Consider the following 16,518-nt stretch of genomic DNA (forward strand, 5'->3'; position numbering starts at 1 on the left):
CGGATGATGACTGGGTTCACTCCATTGAGGTACTGGTAGCCGAAGAACCTGTCCTCAGCCCAGTGTTTGCTGACATATTCTGTGGACACAGAGATACCTTTTAGGACTGCTAGCATTTGCTCACAAGTGAATATGTAAAGATATGGCAGCAACTGTTACCCTGCACATGCCCAATCTTGTCTGATCTTGGAAGCTAACCAGGGTCAGGCCTGGTTAGTACTTGGATGGGAGACCGCCTGGGAATATTGGGTGCTGTAGGCTTATACCATAGTCTTTCGAGACTGAAGATATTTCTTGGCCTAGAATTCTCCATTCTGCTCAAAGCATGGAGGACATGCAGAGAGCAATTTTCAGAGCAATGCATCTCTCAGCAGGACCAGTGCGAAGGTGAAAACAGCAACGAAGAAGCACCTTTGATCAGTCACGGAAGAGAAGACAGAGAGCTGCAATTCTTGGATTGTCAAATATCTGACAGGCTCCCACTCCTGCACCCTTAAAAGCAGGTTGATCTGCAGAAATTAACTGGAGAGAACCCTTATCTTTATACTATGGCAAGCACTGCAGGCTATTTCAGGTTTCCATATGGTTCCTTGCCTGGTTTCCCTGATTTCCCAGTTCTGGCCACTGCGGCAGGGTGACTATCCTCCTTTTGCAACTGGGCTTGAGTTGGGACAGTCCTTGGCGTTCTTGGCATCTCTGTAGAATGAACACCAGTTGGCTGCCCCACAAGCCCCTCTGGTGAGAGCAACCTCCCTAGTGGAGGGTTCAACAGGCAGTAACCTCTCTACTGGAGGGTTCAACAAAGAAAATGTGGCTCACACACATTGAAGAAGCTCTAAGGAACCAGCAATTGACCGTCAATGAGGCTACAAATATTTCCAGCAATCGCCAAGAGTGCGAAGCATGTCATGAATGGCACTTGGAACCCAGCAGCACCTACAGCAGCATATTGGCTGAGTGGACAACCTGCTCCTCAAGCAAGAGCTAAGAGCTAAAGAAGAAGGAGAAGACTGTAGGCTAATCCCTGCATGTCATTGCAATTAAAAGCATAAGAGTAGGCCAGGCTGTCACTGGTCCTGTAGTAAATGGGAACCCCCATCCCCTGGTGAAAACTTTGTATCCAAAAAGAAAGCAGGTCTGGCTCAGATCTGCCTAGTTCCACTGTCATTAGGACCTCTTTACCGCTCCATACTACATCAGGGAAGCCCTGGTAACCAGGGAGGTGTGGTATGGGGGAGACAGGTGAGGCAGAATCGCCCCATTGTAGTCTATGGGAAAGCACTGCAGCTGCCTTGCCTGCTTACACCCAAGGAGGCTCTCCTGTCATGTACTTACTAACTGGTTAAGAGGCGCTTTTTCAAGTGGGTGCTCCTCTTTTATTTAGCAGGGGGAGAGTAACTAGCCCACCTCACCCCAGCAGTGTCTTTTCTAGTGGCTGTCTGCTGGTGTTGCATCTTTTTAGATTGTGAGCCCTTTTGGGACAGGGAGCCATTAGATATTTGATTTTCTCTGTAAACTGCTTTGTGAACTTTTTGTTGAAAATCGGTATATAAATACTGTTGTTGTTGTTGCACTGCACATGGTTGGCAACCTTCAGTCTCAAAAGACTATGGTATAAGCCTACAGCACCCGGTATTCCCAGGCGGTCTCCCATCCAAGACCTGACCCTGCTTAGCTTCTGAGATCAGACGAGATTGGGCATGTGCAGAGTAACAATGCACATCCCTGCTGGTAACACTTTGAGCTTGCTCAGTAGGAACCCGGGTAGCAAAACAATGTCACTGTTGGCACTTGTACCCTTTGGAACAAGAGGCAACAATGAGACCTGTGGCATCCTGCTGGACTCTGATCACAAGCTGCCTGTTGACTGCTTCCATCCACCTGACCTTAGGGGAAGGCCCAGGGGGCGAACAAGGCTCTCCTGCTAAAATGAGAAAACTAGAAGTCCAGTGCCCTAAAGTTCCATTTGAAAAGGAAGGTGGGTGGGGAGGAAGTGCCATCATCTGAAGGAGGTTCAGTGGTTTAAGGAGAAAGACTGTGTCTTCAGGCTGCCTGGCTGTATGTTGCAGGGCAGGGAATGCGCAATGAGGAACAGTTTTCTGTTTCTTTTTGTGCTGCCTCTGACTGTAGCTCTCTTGCTCCTGCTTTGTCCTGGTCCTCTCTACTTCAATAAACCACCTGTACTTTAAGAGCGTCTTGCTTGTCTGGGAAAGACACTAAGAGCTATTTACCGCCTTGGCTCTCTGGAAGGTAAGTTGGGTCAAATGCTCCAGGGTCTTGGAAAGTGAGGGTGTCCAGTTGCTTGGCCCCCTTTCCTTCCTCCAGCACCTGGCTTCAGTGCCAAAGGACATGTTGGTCAATGGGCTACCAGAGATTAGAGGAAAGGCACAAGACGGAGCCTCAGAACTGACCTGCGGTGGGTGACCAGTTAAACCAGAAGGCCCGTCGCACATCTGCAAGTTTGCCCCAAGAATTCTTGCAGTCCAGCAGACCTTTCAGCTTCAGCTCCACTTCCCTGGCATCAGAAAAGGAGAACAAAATGAACAACTAAAGGTGGGAAATAAGGTTGCCTCCTTGTATCTTGGAAGAGCTCCGACACTTTTCTATGAAAATACTGAATCAGGAGCTACTGGCCAGGCAGTTACACTCCAGGGTTGGCTCCCCAGCCCTACTTAAAGACGCTTCCAGGGATTCAAAGGGATTCCAGCTTCTGCATGCCCCGTAGGTGCTGCACCACTGAGAAGCAGCCTTTCCCTCGAACAGCTGGCAAGCACTTAAGAGGTACAAGCCTTCCTCCAACACGGAGCTGCATGATGGTGGGAAGCTTCACCTGTTTAATGTCTCTCATCACCGAGATAGGACCTCTGCCAGAAAACAGGGGACAGCTCTCTCCAGTGAAAGGGACAGCTCGTTCCATCCAGTTCACTCTGCCTGGAATCGCCTCCCAGCCCAGCCGTAGCTCTCTCTGGTTGCATTGAAATCTTTTCGGAACAGGTGACCAGTTTCAAATTTGTGAAATGGCCACTGGGGAATTGCGTGAAGTGGGTTTTTGTAAATACAGTATTCAGTGACCGTGGGTTGAGGTGTCGGAAAATGGTGTTATTTTCCTTACTTAGAAGTAAGCCCACTGGGTTCACTAAGACTTAGGCGGTAATCCTCTTAGTCACTGGAAACAAACACCTCAGAACCATGGCTAGCTAAGTGGAGATTTCGCTTCCCCCACCCCTAGATGGTCAAAACGGTCAAATACTCACGCGACCGTCATGTGTGTGTTGAAGGCAGTGGCCATGGGGCGGGAATATCGGTCATTTGGATGTAACTGGGCAACTACGTCAATGTCCAGACATCTGGGCCAGCCTGGCTGGTATTCTTTATATCTGCAGAAGGAATTTAAAAAATAGACATAAATGGAGCAGATCTGAGGAGGAGGTTTCTTTCTTGCACTTTTCATCTAATTTCATCTGAAAGCATCTCGTATCTCAGGGTACAAAGAGGCATTTGTTTGCACAATGGCAGTCCTGGTCACTGTGTCACCTGGGGGCACACCTCCTTTCTAAGGGCTCCGGAAGGCTGTAAAATTTTTGGCTGAAAACCGGAAGTAATGTTTTAAGGCTTCCCCAGAAGGCGTTCTGAGGGACAGGAGGGCTGTGTGCAGGATCTCTGGCCCTCAGAATGCCTCTGGGGGGAGGCAGTAGACACGGGCAGCCCTCGTGGCAGCACAGCTGGGGTGGCAGCAGTGGCCCCCCCCAGCCGTGCTGCCCGGGGTCACTTGTACCTGTGAACCCCCTCCCATGCACGGGAGTTGTGGCTTTCTTTGCTGCGCTCCTCAAATGAAACACACATGTTTGCTTCTGAATGCAGTGGCTGATCACGTCTTCCTCTCTCCATCTTCTCCACCTTCCTCCTGGGAGGGTGACTGTTTTTCAAGGGTTCTGCAAAGGAACCCCACTAAATGTTCAGCTCCTCATTTTTTCATCCTGCCAGTGATATCCACGAACCTGTAGGCCTCCTGTTTAGTTCTCAGCTCCTCTTTACGGTGCAGTAAAAGCAGCTGGTTATCAGCATCCTCAGAAATGGTTTTGGCTGTAAAGGAAAACAGAGGGATTGGGAAAAGATCACAGGATGGGAGGAAATGACCCATGGAAAGTTATGGAATGATGTGACTTTGATTTCCATATATCTTGAAAAGACACTGAGTGCCCCTGAGCCCACCTTGGTCTGGCTTTCACTGGCCGTGGGTCGCTTGGGGCCAGGGGGCTGGGTTGTAGGGAGGGGTGCCACGACTGCAGTGAACAGATGCCCATGCTTTGCAACACCCTTTGCAAGTGGCAGAAAGCCAGCAGTGCCTCTGCCTGATCTGCAGCCACGCAAGCGTCCACAAAGAGGGTGGGAGCCCCAGTTCTGGGTCTCTGGAAACGAAGCGAGTCTGTGTCTGGGGGTGCTTCCCGGACGCTCTGTCTTTGGAATGCCATTCCCAATCGTGTGACTGGCTGCGCACTGCTCTCTTTCTCTGGCTGTGTGCAGGAGACCAGAGACTTCAGCTCCCAGCCAGTCCTCCTGCACCCACTCATTGGGCAACCAGAGGTAGCTGTCTAGGTACAGGGTGGGATGGAAGGGCCAGGTGGTTTTCCCTCTTCCAGTTGGATGACTCCTATGACACCATCCAATCTTTCTCGGGGCTCTTAACTACAAGGATCCATTTTGCCAGGTCTGCTGCTGGAAGCAGCTGCTGGTTCGTGGATGGCACCGCCACTCTGCAGTAAGCAGAAGGCCAGGATTCTTCAGACAAGGCCAGAACTGAGTGTGGGCATTTTGCCCCTCGCCCTGTGCATGTAACTGTGAGTACATGAACATGACGGCGCTGGGCTGGGCACCGCCTGCCCTTTCCCACTGCAGCTGCTGAGGCATATTTTGAACTACTGCTGGCATACACAGGCCTACTGAGTTTTTCTTGTGTCACTGTTACCAGAGGAACACACATCCTCTTGGCTCAGCAGAGGTCAAGCGGATGCAGAAGAAACGAAAGACAGGGTGGCGTCTTTGGCAACCCATCTTGACCACAGTGGGGGAGGAAGTCAGGTGAGAAGAGGCCTCAGGCACTGATCCTTGAACCAAGGACAGAATGACAAGCACGTCCCTATTTTTTCCATCTCTGAAATGCTGGGGTGGGGGGTATGACGTGGTCTCACCTGCTCCTTCTCTCAGCACAAGGGTGTGGTACCCCAGGATCCACTGGTAACAAGGGAAGTGGTAGGTGTTCCCCTGGGGACTCATCACTTCCACAAAGCTGCAGTTCCAGCTGGTCTGAGGGAAGGCGCCATATGGCTCCTTGTGAAGTCGGACCAGCAGGATGGACCCCAAGTCTTGCTCGCTGTGAAGTGTGAATTCGTCCACCTGGGGAAGCAGAAGGGGAAATGATGATTTGGAGAAACCGTTTTCAACCAGAGGTACTGGGGCCCTTAATGACCCTTCATAGTATGGCAGCTGGAACTGAGCCCCATTGACATACGCAAGGGAAGAAGGAGGACAAAATAGGTGCAGTGCCCAGACCAGCAATTGGTCAGGTTTGAGCTAAAGAAATCAACTTTTTGTTACAGAAGGCCGTGTTTTCCTTTTATGGTTATGTGGCTATAATGTTTGGTAGAATATAGATATTTCAATGTGGCTTGTTTCATTGCGTTCTGCATTAAATCACACATCGAATGATATATAGCATGATGCATTTTTTTGAAAATACCAAGATTTTCACAATTTTGGCCAGTAGTGGTGTCACCACCACCCCGAGTTTGTTACCTGGTGCGATCCACAGTTCTCCAGCAATGCCGCTGCCAAGAAAACCCTGTTAAGGAAAGGTCTCCTCCAGCACTCCTAAACAGCTTCCTCCAGGCAGGGTCTGCTCTTCCCATCCTTGTAGCAAGGTGAGCGGGCAAGTCTTCCCTCCACCATAAAACAACCAGTGTTTCCCGTGTCAAATCTAGGCAAGTGCGCAATGGGGTGGGGGGAATGTGTGAGCTTGTTTCTGATAACTTGTGGGAATTAACCAGGCTACACCTGCCGGTTTGGGTGCTGGGGGCAGGCACCTGAGCCCCTGAATTTCCCAGGCCTGGAAATCAGGTGGGCTTTACGTTCCAACCGACTGCCTCAAAGTCAAGTTCTCTGTTTACCACTTAGCTGGGGAAGAAGAAGATGTTCAAACAAAAAATGCCACCCCAGTGAGAGGTAACTGTGGCTGCTGCCTTCCAGTGACTGGGCAGCTTCTTCTGGATGCACCTCGGCACTTGGGGGGGGGGGGGGTTGAGAAATATCCAAAACTGCTGAAAAACAGGCAAAACTCTAGGAAGAAATCAGGGCTTTTCACTACACCATGGTGATCTTCTGGCGCCGCCCTGCTTGGCCCTGCAAAAGGGTCAGAGGAAGGAGGTTTGGGGAAAAGGGTGCAGGTCAAAGCCTCCATTGTGGAGCAAGGCACCCACTCCCGTGCATAGCTCTCTAGCGGCAGTGGTGGTACCTGGAGGAAAAGGTTGAAAAGCCTGGCTTTACACTGATGATGCAAACCCGCATCTGCCCAGATGTCCTCTGCCACAAAAAGAATAGGAAACTTCTGTATTGCAACCTGCTTTTACTAGCAAGGTGTAGCCATGTCATACCTATATACTAAAACGTGTCATGCCTATTTACCAAAGAGGAGATCCAGGGCAGAGGGCAAAAAAAAGTTGGCAGGTTATCAACAACTGAACAATACAATTGTTTTATAGTTGTTTTGTGAAAGTTTTGTAAGCAGCCTTGGGCGTCTGCTTTAGCAAGGGAAAGACGGGTAGCCATTTTTTGAATAAACAGCGCAATCCTAATTTGTGCTGGAACACAAGGGAGCCTGGCATGCCTGCCCCTTACCCAAGCTTCGGGATGCAAGTGGCTTGGCCCGGGGTAAGGGAAATAGCTTCCCCTTTGCAGCCACCAAAAGAGGTGGCACAGATCCAAGCAGCCAGGAGTTGGCCCAGGTTGCCCAGGAACGGGATCAGGATCTGGCATATCTGCTGGGATACCCAACCCCGCCTCCAGCTTCCCTGCTGCCCACCCATGGGCTACCTCAGAATACCAGGTACAACGGAGGGCACCAGGATGCAGCTCTCTTGTTGTCTTGTGTGCTCCCTGGGGCATTTGGTGGGTTACTGTGAGAGACAGGAAGCTGGACTAGATGGGCCTTTGGCCTGATCCAGTTCTTCTGTTTTTCTTATGTTATCAACAATTCAGATTACACTTCAGCAGCTTCAGGACACGAAAGGGAAAGCTACCTGTTGCCCCTGTACCTGTGTTTGCCTAGACAGATCTGAGACATAAAATCAGTGGTGTCTTTGGGGGGAGGCGACACCCCCACCCACTAGTGGCCAAAATTTTGGAAACCTCTTGGAAAATTTGTATTTATGAATCATTCCATTATGTTATGCATCATACAATGGGTAATTTCATGCAGAACACAGTGAACCAAGCCTCACTGAAATAACTGTATTCTTTCAAAAGTTACGGCCAAATAACCAGAAAAAGAACACTGGAACATAAACTGGATTTCCTTAACTCAAAACTGACCAATGAGACGGATTGTTCCAAAAGCTAATGAGGTGTTATTATGACACAGCCTGTCATAATAACCCTGTGCCGTACTGTTACACAGAACCCCTGTACTGGATGGCAAAAATCACATTAAAGCAAATTCATTTAAAAAAACAATGACCCTTTGCCAGGCAATTTAAAAACAGCCTTGCTGAACTTTGTGATGCGAGACAGAGTCATTGGGCAGACAATCCATCAATCAGTCTCTCTCCAGGTGCTTAGAAAGGCTTCACTCCGAGTCAGCAACCCCTCCCTTCACCCAGAGCGCAGCGCTGGGAAGGAATGCAGTGATTATCGATCTTTCACATGCTGGGGGGGAGGGGTTGCTTGCCTTGGAGTGAAGCTGTTCTAAGTGCCTGGAGAGAGAATGATGGATGGACTGTCAGCTGGCTGCCCTCTCGTATTAACGAGGCTATTGTTAAATGACTTTTTTCCTTTAATTTAAAAGACCCTTCTCATCGCATTGAGATAAAAACACAGGTGAAAAATCTGTGTGTAATTAGGTTATACCTGTATATTAAATAAAAATAAATAAATAAAGAGAGAGAATGGGGGTGACAATAGAGATGTCACTGCATTTAGGTTGTGTGTATAATATTGTAATTTATTCTGTATGGTCTGGTACAGGAGGAGGTTCATCGTGAGGGTGACCTCTTGCCCCAGGTGGGGCAAACCCTAGTGATGCCTCTGTGCAATATGCATCCACTCGGAGATTCGACTTCTAGAGATTTGGAGAGGGAGCTGTGCTGTGATGAATGACAAACACCTACTACAAAGTTTGACTCAAGTACTCAGAAAAGGCAACTGCTACTTGTGCCTTTGGTGGGCAGTGATTTACAAAGGACGGGTCCCAGGAAACGGCCAAGCCTAGAATATGTATTACGCAGCAGCCAAGTCTGGCCTGTAACACAGGTCTGCAACCAAAAAGCTGTTTTCATAATTTTATCTGATTCTTATGTTTTTTGGTGTGCTAAATTTGAAAATGACCACCGTTTTTTCCTGGGACGTCAGGTTTTTTCACAATCGAAATGTGGCTTGGTCAAACAGGTAGCTGGAAATCACTAAATTTCAGATTCATCATACTTGGGGGGGAAAAAAACTGAACATGGAAAAACAAATTTATTTTCACTGCCAGTGCTCCCAAAAAACATGAAACTACATGTTCTAGACTTAAAAGCAAAAATTTGTTGATGGAAGGTACATCTTTTGCATGGTACACACATCAGATAAATGACTTTCTGTCTTACTTTTTTCATGAGGGCAATTTGGTGTTTTGCTCTGATTTAGAGGGGTTGATGGCTCAGTTCCACATTCAGTATGATTCTTCTGAATGGAGGCTTTTCATTGACTCTTCCAAAAGAAGCTTAAAAGCAGTTTTACTTCACAATGGTGGCCGTTATGCGTCCATTCCTGTTGCTCATTCGGTGTACTTGAAGGAGACTTATGAGAACTTGGAGCTGGTACTCAAGAAAGTGGGTTATCAAAACCAAAACTGGTTGGTATGTGGGGATTTAAAAGTATTGTGTATGCTGCTGGGACAACAGGCTGGGTACACCAAATACCCTTGTTTTCTATGTTTATGGGACAGTAGAGACCGACAAAATCACTGGAAGCAAAAAAATTGGCCACCAAGAAGTCTAGTTGTTGGTGAAAAGAATGTTCTCAGAGATACATTGGTACCCCCCTGAGAAGGTTTTATTACCACCACTCCATATAAAATTAGGATTAATGAAGCAATTTGTTAAGGCACTTCCCAAAGATAGTGAATGCTTCAAGTACTTGAGATCCAAGTTTCCAGGTTTAACGGAGGCAAAACTGAAAGAGGGGTTTTTTGTTGGCCCGGATATTAGAAAACTCATATCTGACAAAGACTTCATCAGTTCAATGACTCCAACTCAAAAAGAAGCATGGGTTGCCTTTACTGTGGTCATAAATAACTTTTTGGGAAACCAAAAGGACCCAAATTACAAGGAAATGGTGGAAACAATGTTGAAAGCGTTCTACAAGCTTGGTTGCTCCATGAGCTTAAAAGTCCATTTTCTCAACTCACACCTTGACTATTTTCCTGAAAATTTGGGAGCAGTGAGTGAAGAGCAGGGAGAACATTTCCATCAAGATATAAAAGAAATGGAAAGAAGGTATCAAGGGAAATGGAGTGTAACGATGATGGCTGACTACTGCTGGATGTTGTATAGGGATCTTCCGGAAGCCACCTACAAGAGGAAAAGCTCAAAAAGAAGTTTAGAGTTTAAAAAAAGACGATTTCACAAGCAATCTACTTGAGTGTGGTGTTAATTTTGTTGTCACCTGTGCAAATGAGTTAATATTTTTCATGTAAATAAAATATTTGCGTTAAGAGATTTTTTAAGACGATGACCACCCGTTTGTTCGAAAACCTGACGTCCCAGGACAAAACTGCTATCGTTTTTGGATTCAGCGCACCAAAAAACATAAGAATCAGTCAACAAAACCAAAACAGCTGTCCAAAAAAATTTTTTTGCAGACCTGTGTAATCACCACCACATGCAAAAACCAAAGCACTCACCTCTCCTGGAGAAAAATCTCTGCCGCATTTATCCAGCTGGAACTTGGGGCTGTCCCCTAGTGACCCTACTAAAGTGATGGAGATGGAGTCCATCGTCCCTGCGCACAGAAAGTTGCCTGTCGACACTCGGATCTTGTAGGGGGCCATGAGTGCTGCTGCAGTAGCTGCTGCTGCAATCAGCCGTCACAACACCAGGCAGTTCTCCTTCTTCCTTTGCCTGGAATCTGTCATTCCAGAAGAGAACCAGCCAGTCCACCAACTACCGAGGGCTGAGAATGGGGAGAAGGGAGTAATCCTGGGGCTGTGTGGAAAGGCCCCTCCCAACTCCCACACAACTTTGTGGAGCAACAGGGACTAATCCCTGCAGGCAGCTGGGATGGAGATGATCGGGGGGGGGGGGGGAGACTCTTGCAACCTATATTACAGGAAGGATCGCTAGCCCTTGAACCAGCCCCCGTGGCCCACACTCAAAGCTACACTTTGCTCCTGAGTTCCCTGCCAGGAAAATCTTCACCTGCAGCTTACTGCAGTCCAAGCCTATCTTGATGGGAGAGAAAGAGGCCAAGGCAGGTTTTTCTTTTCCCGGCCAGTTGTCAACTCTACCTGTTATTAGGATTTTGCACACAGGTGTGGACAAGGAGGCGCCATTCAGCCCTTCAGACGATTGCGTGTAGGTCAAGAGTGGGACTTACCAATTGAGGCCTCCGTTCACTCTCTGTAGGTGATTACATCTTCTTAAGTCTGCTGAGAAAGTGTTTGTCAAAGGCGCAGGAGCAAGGGCACTCAAAACTTTGGCAACCCTGCACATGCCCGTTCTCGCCTGATCTCGGAAGCTAAGCAGGGTCAGGTCTGGTTAGTACTTGGATGGGAGACCGCCTGGGAATACCAGGTGCTGTAGGCTTATACCATAGTCTTTCCATGCCTGATCTTGTCTGATCTCGGAAGCTAAGCAGGGTCAGGCCTGCTTAGTCCTTGGATGGGAGACCGCCTGGGAGTGCTGTAGGCTTATACCATAGTCTTTCGAGATTGAAGGTTGCCAACCATTTTTTTTTCAGGTTCTACTTCCCCGCATGGGGAGAAGTTCCAGGACCTGCAGCACTACTTGGGTTCTGACTCCCTTCAGAGAAAACAGCACTGGAAGCTGAGGGTGCCTTTTTAGTGTCTGAGCATTTTTTTTTAATAGGTCAGCAATCTGGGTTCACTGTGCACAGATTGAACCTGTATTGCATGTGTCGTACCCCTGCCCTGAAGGGCAGAGCCAGTTGGTAGACAGGGGTGGGTCTGTCCAGTGCCGCTGAGACTGAATAAGCAAGACTCTGAAAGGTGGAAGGCTATGAAGGCTGTTTATTGTTTCAGCAAGGCCCGTGGGAGCCGCAGCTCAAATCCAAAAGGGCACCTCCAGTCAGGTGGAACACAATTTTTATACATTCCGGTTGTAATTCAAACAAAGCATCTCCAGAAAGGGAAGTTCTCGGGTACGTTTCCACTTCGTCCCTCTCGTGCACTCGCCCCCTCCTCACTTTCTCAAGGGAAGTAGCCTTGTCTCGCTTTGACCGTTTCAAGTATGTTTGCTTTTCTAATTTTATCTAGTGTCTAAAGGATACGACTCGCTTGTGGTTAGCCAGGCACTTTGTTAACTTGTCAGCAAAAGGCTTGCCATTGATAAGATTAGCGAAGCAGCAAGCAACTGAAGCAGATTTGTCTCAACCTAATCTCAGGCGCAGGTCAGGTTCACCTCTAGGACCCCAGAAGAAATGGCACCAAAACTTCACATCAGCAGGACTTACAAAAGGCCTGAGAATTGGTTAAAATAAAACAAGGACCAGTGGGTTGAAGGCAAAGTAGATTGACATTGAGCAACAAGGGTGCGTAGCCTCTTCTTCTGGCATGGAGCTATTGGCAGGTTCTCCAGTCCCTTGCTGCCCTCTGGGGCACCCCTGGGGGCTGGGGATAAGAATAGGCCCTCTGTTTGGCTGTACTTGTTGTAAGAGGCGACTGAACAGCCACCCACCAGGTAGATGGGACTCGTCAACCTGGGAAGGCAGTTCAACTGAGAGAAGGAAAACTGATCCCTAACCTCCACTGCATCCAGTTATGGAAAAGGCTTCAGGAGTCAACCTCGAGGCAAAATCCGGAGCCGGAGTCCCTGAGGCAGTTCATGTCTGAACACAGTCACGTTCTGGCAACTCCTGTGACGCCGCTGGAACCAACCGTATTGGCTTCTGCCTTTCCATTGGATCATTTCAGTGACATGGAGAGAGGGGATTTGCTGCATGGGAAACAGTCTATCCTCCATATCTACTTTGCCCAGGCTTCGCGCACTGGAGAGGACACTCTGTTCCAGAACCACCATTCAGAGCGCGATACCAGAGTCTTCTGAGACTGAAGGATGCCAACAAAAAAGCATGTCTAATTGTCTATCATTTGCTGGTGTTCTACTCATTAAAAACAGATTAAAATGAGGCTGCCAATTAAATGTTCTGTCTCCGGCATGGAAGGCTAAGCTGTAGTATGAAGCTCTTTTTATTGGGGCAAATGGGAGGTGATTTTGGGCTTTTTTAATTGGGAGATGAAGTGGGCTTCTGTGGGTTATTGCAGGCCTGTTCCAGAAAAAGACATGCAGGCCATTCTAGCAGTGACTCAGGATGTCGGGGGCTGCTAGGCAGCTAGTACAGTCAGTGGTGTAGCTAGAGGGGGGTGAAAAGCACTAAGTTTTGCAGGCAGTCTCACCACAGGAGCAGGTAGCTCCTCTCCTTTGGAGCCATTCTGGGCTGTGGGTGCAAAACAGAGGCATACACACTCCGTCCAGAATGTGGGCTGTGGGTGCAAAACGGAGGGATACATACTCCGTCCAGAATGGCTCAGAAGGGGTGGCGCTTGCAAGCCGCGGCAAGGCTCACTGCAAAACCTAGTGCTTTGCACCCCTCTAGCTACACCACCGAGTACAGTTCCTTCCATTTCAGGCAGGAAACTGAAGGCAAAAGGGCTCCCTGGAAGTTGGCTGTGCTATTCGGTCAAGGGCAGTGATTTTCAACATTTTTCTTCTCCTGGCTCACTGACCTCTGTGGTCTCTGGTGATGCCACTTCCAGCTTCTGGGAGGCTAGTCAGGATTCTGCGGCTCTGTTTCTAGGGCAACTGCCTGTAGTAACAAATTGTCCTTCTTTTGCTGGAGGAAGAGGGACAGACAATTTGTTACTACAGACAGTTGCCCTAGAAACAGAACCGCAGAACCAGAAAGAGTTTTTCAGTGCTTTTCCAACTGCTGCGCTCCGAATTCCCGTGGTACATCTGCGACCTTTTTCAGCACACCCAACTTTTGCTTGAGCTCTTGATTCACTTGTCACTTGTCATTCTGTGTGGGCGCCCTGCACACAGTTATACTCACCAGTCCAGTTTGCCACCTGCAAAATGAGAGCATGTAGCTGTGGTTGCCACCTTAGACGAGGCAATGATTTGTAAGTGCTTTGCAGACTATAAGTGCCATGCAAACCATTAGCACCAGCAAGAGAAGGGTAGCCACTGTGAGATACAGGAAGCTGGACTAGATGGGCCTGTGGCCTGATCCAGCAGGGCTGTTCTTAGGAGCAAGGAGGTGGAGCTTCTTGTGTAAGGGGCAAAAATCTTTGAAGCAAACCCTTAAGTAAGACTCAGCAATGCCCCTTCTGGTTTGGACACCCAGGTGTGCCTGCTGCAGGCTGGCCTCGGAGCTCTGTGCTCTTATCTCTGTGCTCCCAAGGGCTGGCTCAGTTTAGCACATAATAGGCTTCCTATTGACAGAGATTTCATTCTTCCTTCTCCAGATGACTCACAGAGTTCCTCAGTACTTGGTTGCACATCTTGCATTTCCTTTCGACTTCTCATCATCACTGCACAGTTCACGGGGTTTGGCTGTCCTTTCATTTGCATGGAGTTTTCCACCCAATACAGCAACTTCAACTCGTGGGCCGGGTGTGGCTGCATTCCCCATAAGAACATCCTTGCTGGGAGAGACCCAAAGTTCCATTTGGTTACCAGCCAAATCCTCCTGGGCGGCTCACAAGCAAGAGTGAGGAGTGCAGATATACTGCTTCTACGCTTGGAGGTTTCACTCGACTTTACTGGCTAAATCTTTATCGCTGGACTGTTCCTGTCTTAGGAGGGTATCACGAAGAACAGGGCACTAGGTAGAAGTTACTGGTCCACATGTCAGTTGGGATGACTCCAGGACTCAGCATGGGGATTCATCCGGTGTGTGAACAAGCTTCCTCATGGAATGTGTGGCTTTGTATCTATTATATGCACATGGCATTCCTGGTTTCCTCCATTCCATCAGTGTCATCCTGCATATCTCAAAAAAGCTTAGGAGCTTCTCAATGCAACTTGATGCAGAGTGATGTGACCACATCCCAGAGAATTTTGGGAAGCGAGGGTGGAATTTTGAGAGGCATATGAATTTGAGAGGGACCATGTGAAGGCGAGCAAATTCCAGTCTTAAGCTGTCATGCACTGAGCCTGTCTATTCTGAATGTTGATAACCAAGAATGAACTACCCATCTATTTACCTTCTTTCCTTGGGGCAGAGCAATTTTTTAATGTAAGTTTAAATTAAGGAAAGCAAACAGAAGTTCATTCTCATGACATGTGCAGAAGTGTTAACAAAAGGGCTGTTTTGTTTATGGGAATTATTACACTACCCTTATTGGAACCTCAGGATCGCAGGCTGGATAACAAGACTGCGTAATGCAGAGAAATTCCCTTTAGCTTAAAGAGGAGACTGAGAGAAAGATAACTTTTAATAAAAGATTATAGTTTTATTACAACAGCACAAAGGTAAACATAATGCACATGGAAAAATGATAAGTATATGTTTTGTGGTCCTAGTACTTGAATCTAGTGTACCTAGCTTTTATGGTGGTTGCATATTTGGTGCATCCGAGGAAATTAGAAAAGGGAAAGGTTGTAGGGAAGGATTTTAGGGGTCCCTGGTCTGCCAAACCCAGTTGCTAACTAAAGATGGGGAGAGAAGGAGTGAAAAAAGGGGGGAAAGAAGGGAAAGAGTTCCAGGCGCAAAATAGTTACCTGTCCTGCAGAGCAGTTGGATTGGGGGGGGGGAGTCCTGTGAAGAGGACCCTCTGACACAATACAGATGTGTTGGTCCTTGGAGCGAGAGCCAGAGAGACCCTGTGGCAGGAAGCCCTCTCTTAAAAAGGGTTTTCAGACAGAGCTGAGCTGGATGGTAGCTTGCTTACTACCAGCAGGGTGCTTGGGAGTGTGTGAAAGGATTATCAGCAAAATTCAATGGGGTCTAATGGCTGGCTTCCCAGATGGGGGAACTTAAACAATACAATGAGTCATCAACACAAGAAGGCAGTTCCAGTTTGCAGAGAGTACTTAAGCAGTGATTGAGTTAAAACAATACAATGAATAGGAGACACTTAAACAATGATTTAAGATGCCAGACTTCTTCCTATTATGTGTAACCACAGGGAGGTGGAGGTTGTGTAGGCTTGTGACTTGACCTGATTGTGGCCTGTGTGCTGAGGTTTAACCTGCATGATATTTTAGTCCATAGTACATAACCAGATAGAGAGAAAATCACAACTAAAAGGCAAAAGGGGATTTTCAGGTAACAGAAGGGCTACATGTGCCCAGGTGAACATCAGTGCAGTGCAGTTGCGAACACCTCCCAGTGCATAACAGTCTTGGTGACAGTAATTCCACGGGAAAACACCTGAACATGTCCTGTGGACATGACCCGTAAGCCCATTGGCCAATCCACTGAATAGGCCAGCGGTTTTTAACCGCTGTGCCGCGACACACTAGTGTGCCGCAAGGCAGCCTCAGGTGTGCCGCGGAGCCAGAGGAGGCAGGCAGCAGCCGTGGGCGGGAGAAGCGGCTCATTTGACCCTCATGCTGCAGCAGTGAAAAAGGAGCATCCTCTGCTGCTTTGCATCTCCTGCTGTGAGCAAGAAGAAGGCTGCAACCCGATCCTCCTTTCCCTAGCAGTAAGCCCCATTGACTATTATGGGGCTTACTTCTGAGTAGACCTGCCTAGGATTGGGTATCAAGTCCCTTGTCTGCCCTGCTTGCTGATTCCAGGGAAGCCTGGAAGATGTCTGGGGAGAGTGAGTAGGAGGAAGCCGGGCAGGCAAGCAGGTAGGAAGCCAGCAAGCCTGCTGAGGCCACCAGCCTAAGAATGGGCTGGCTGAGGGTCCAGGAAAGTCCCTTCTCCTTGCCACAGTTGCCTGCAGCTCCCCAAAGCAACCCTCCCTGCCTTGCCTTTGCCTTTCAAAGGAGGGGCGTTGGGCCACGATCCTATCCACACTTTCCTGGGAGTAAGCCCCATTGACTATAATGGGACTTACTTCTGAGTAGACATGTCTGA

The 16,518-nt window shown here is 48.3% G+C and overlaps 1 protein-coding gene across 1 annotated transcript in view; it reads right to left on the minus strand.

Annotated features, from left to right (window-relative positions):
- The window catches only part of LOC136651084 (hydroperoxide isomerase ALOXE3-like), a 17,321-nt gene extending 7,021 nt beyond the window's left edge, over window positions 1–10,300 (minus strand). The window contains exons 1-6 of the mRNA XM_066627197.1: window positions 10,154–10,300; window positions 5,190–5,394; window positions 3,999–4,083; window positions 3,255–3,377; window positions 2,412–2,515; window positions 1–79 (exon numbers count right to left, since the gene is read on the minus strand). The exon at window positions 1–79 is cut by the window's left edge and continues 94 nt beyond it. Coding sequence (XP_066483294.1) covers window positions 1–79; window positions 2,412–2,515; window positions 3,255–3,377; window positions 3,999–4,083; window positions 5,190–5,394; window positions 10,154–10,300 — 743 coding nt within the window. The remainder of the gene's footprint in view (window positions 80–2,411; window positions 2,516–3,254; window positions 3,378–3,998; window positions 4,084–5,189; window positions 5,395–10,153) is intronic.
- Between the last annotated feature and the right edge of the window lie 6,218 nt (window positions 10,301–16,518).

The sequence above is a fragment of the Tiliqua scincoides genome, chromosome 5 (genome assembly GCF_035046505.1).
Source record: "Tiliqua scincoides isolate rTilSci1 chromosome 5, rTilSci1.hap2, whole genome shotgun sequence".
In the NCBI taxonomy this organism is placed as follows: Eukaryota; Metazoa; Chordata; class Lepidosauria; order Squamata; family Scincidae; genus Tiliqua; species Tiliqua scincoides.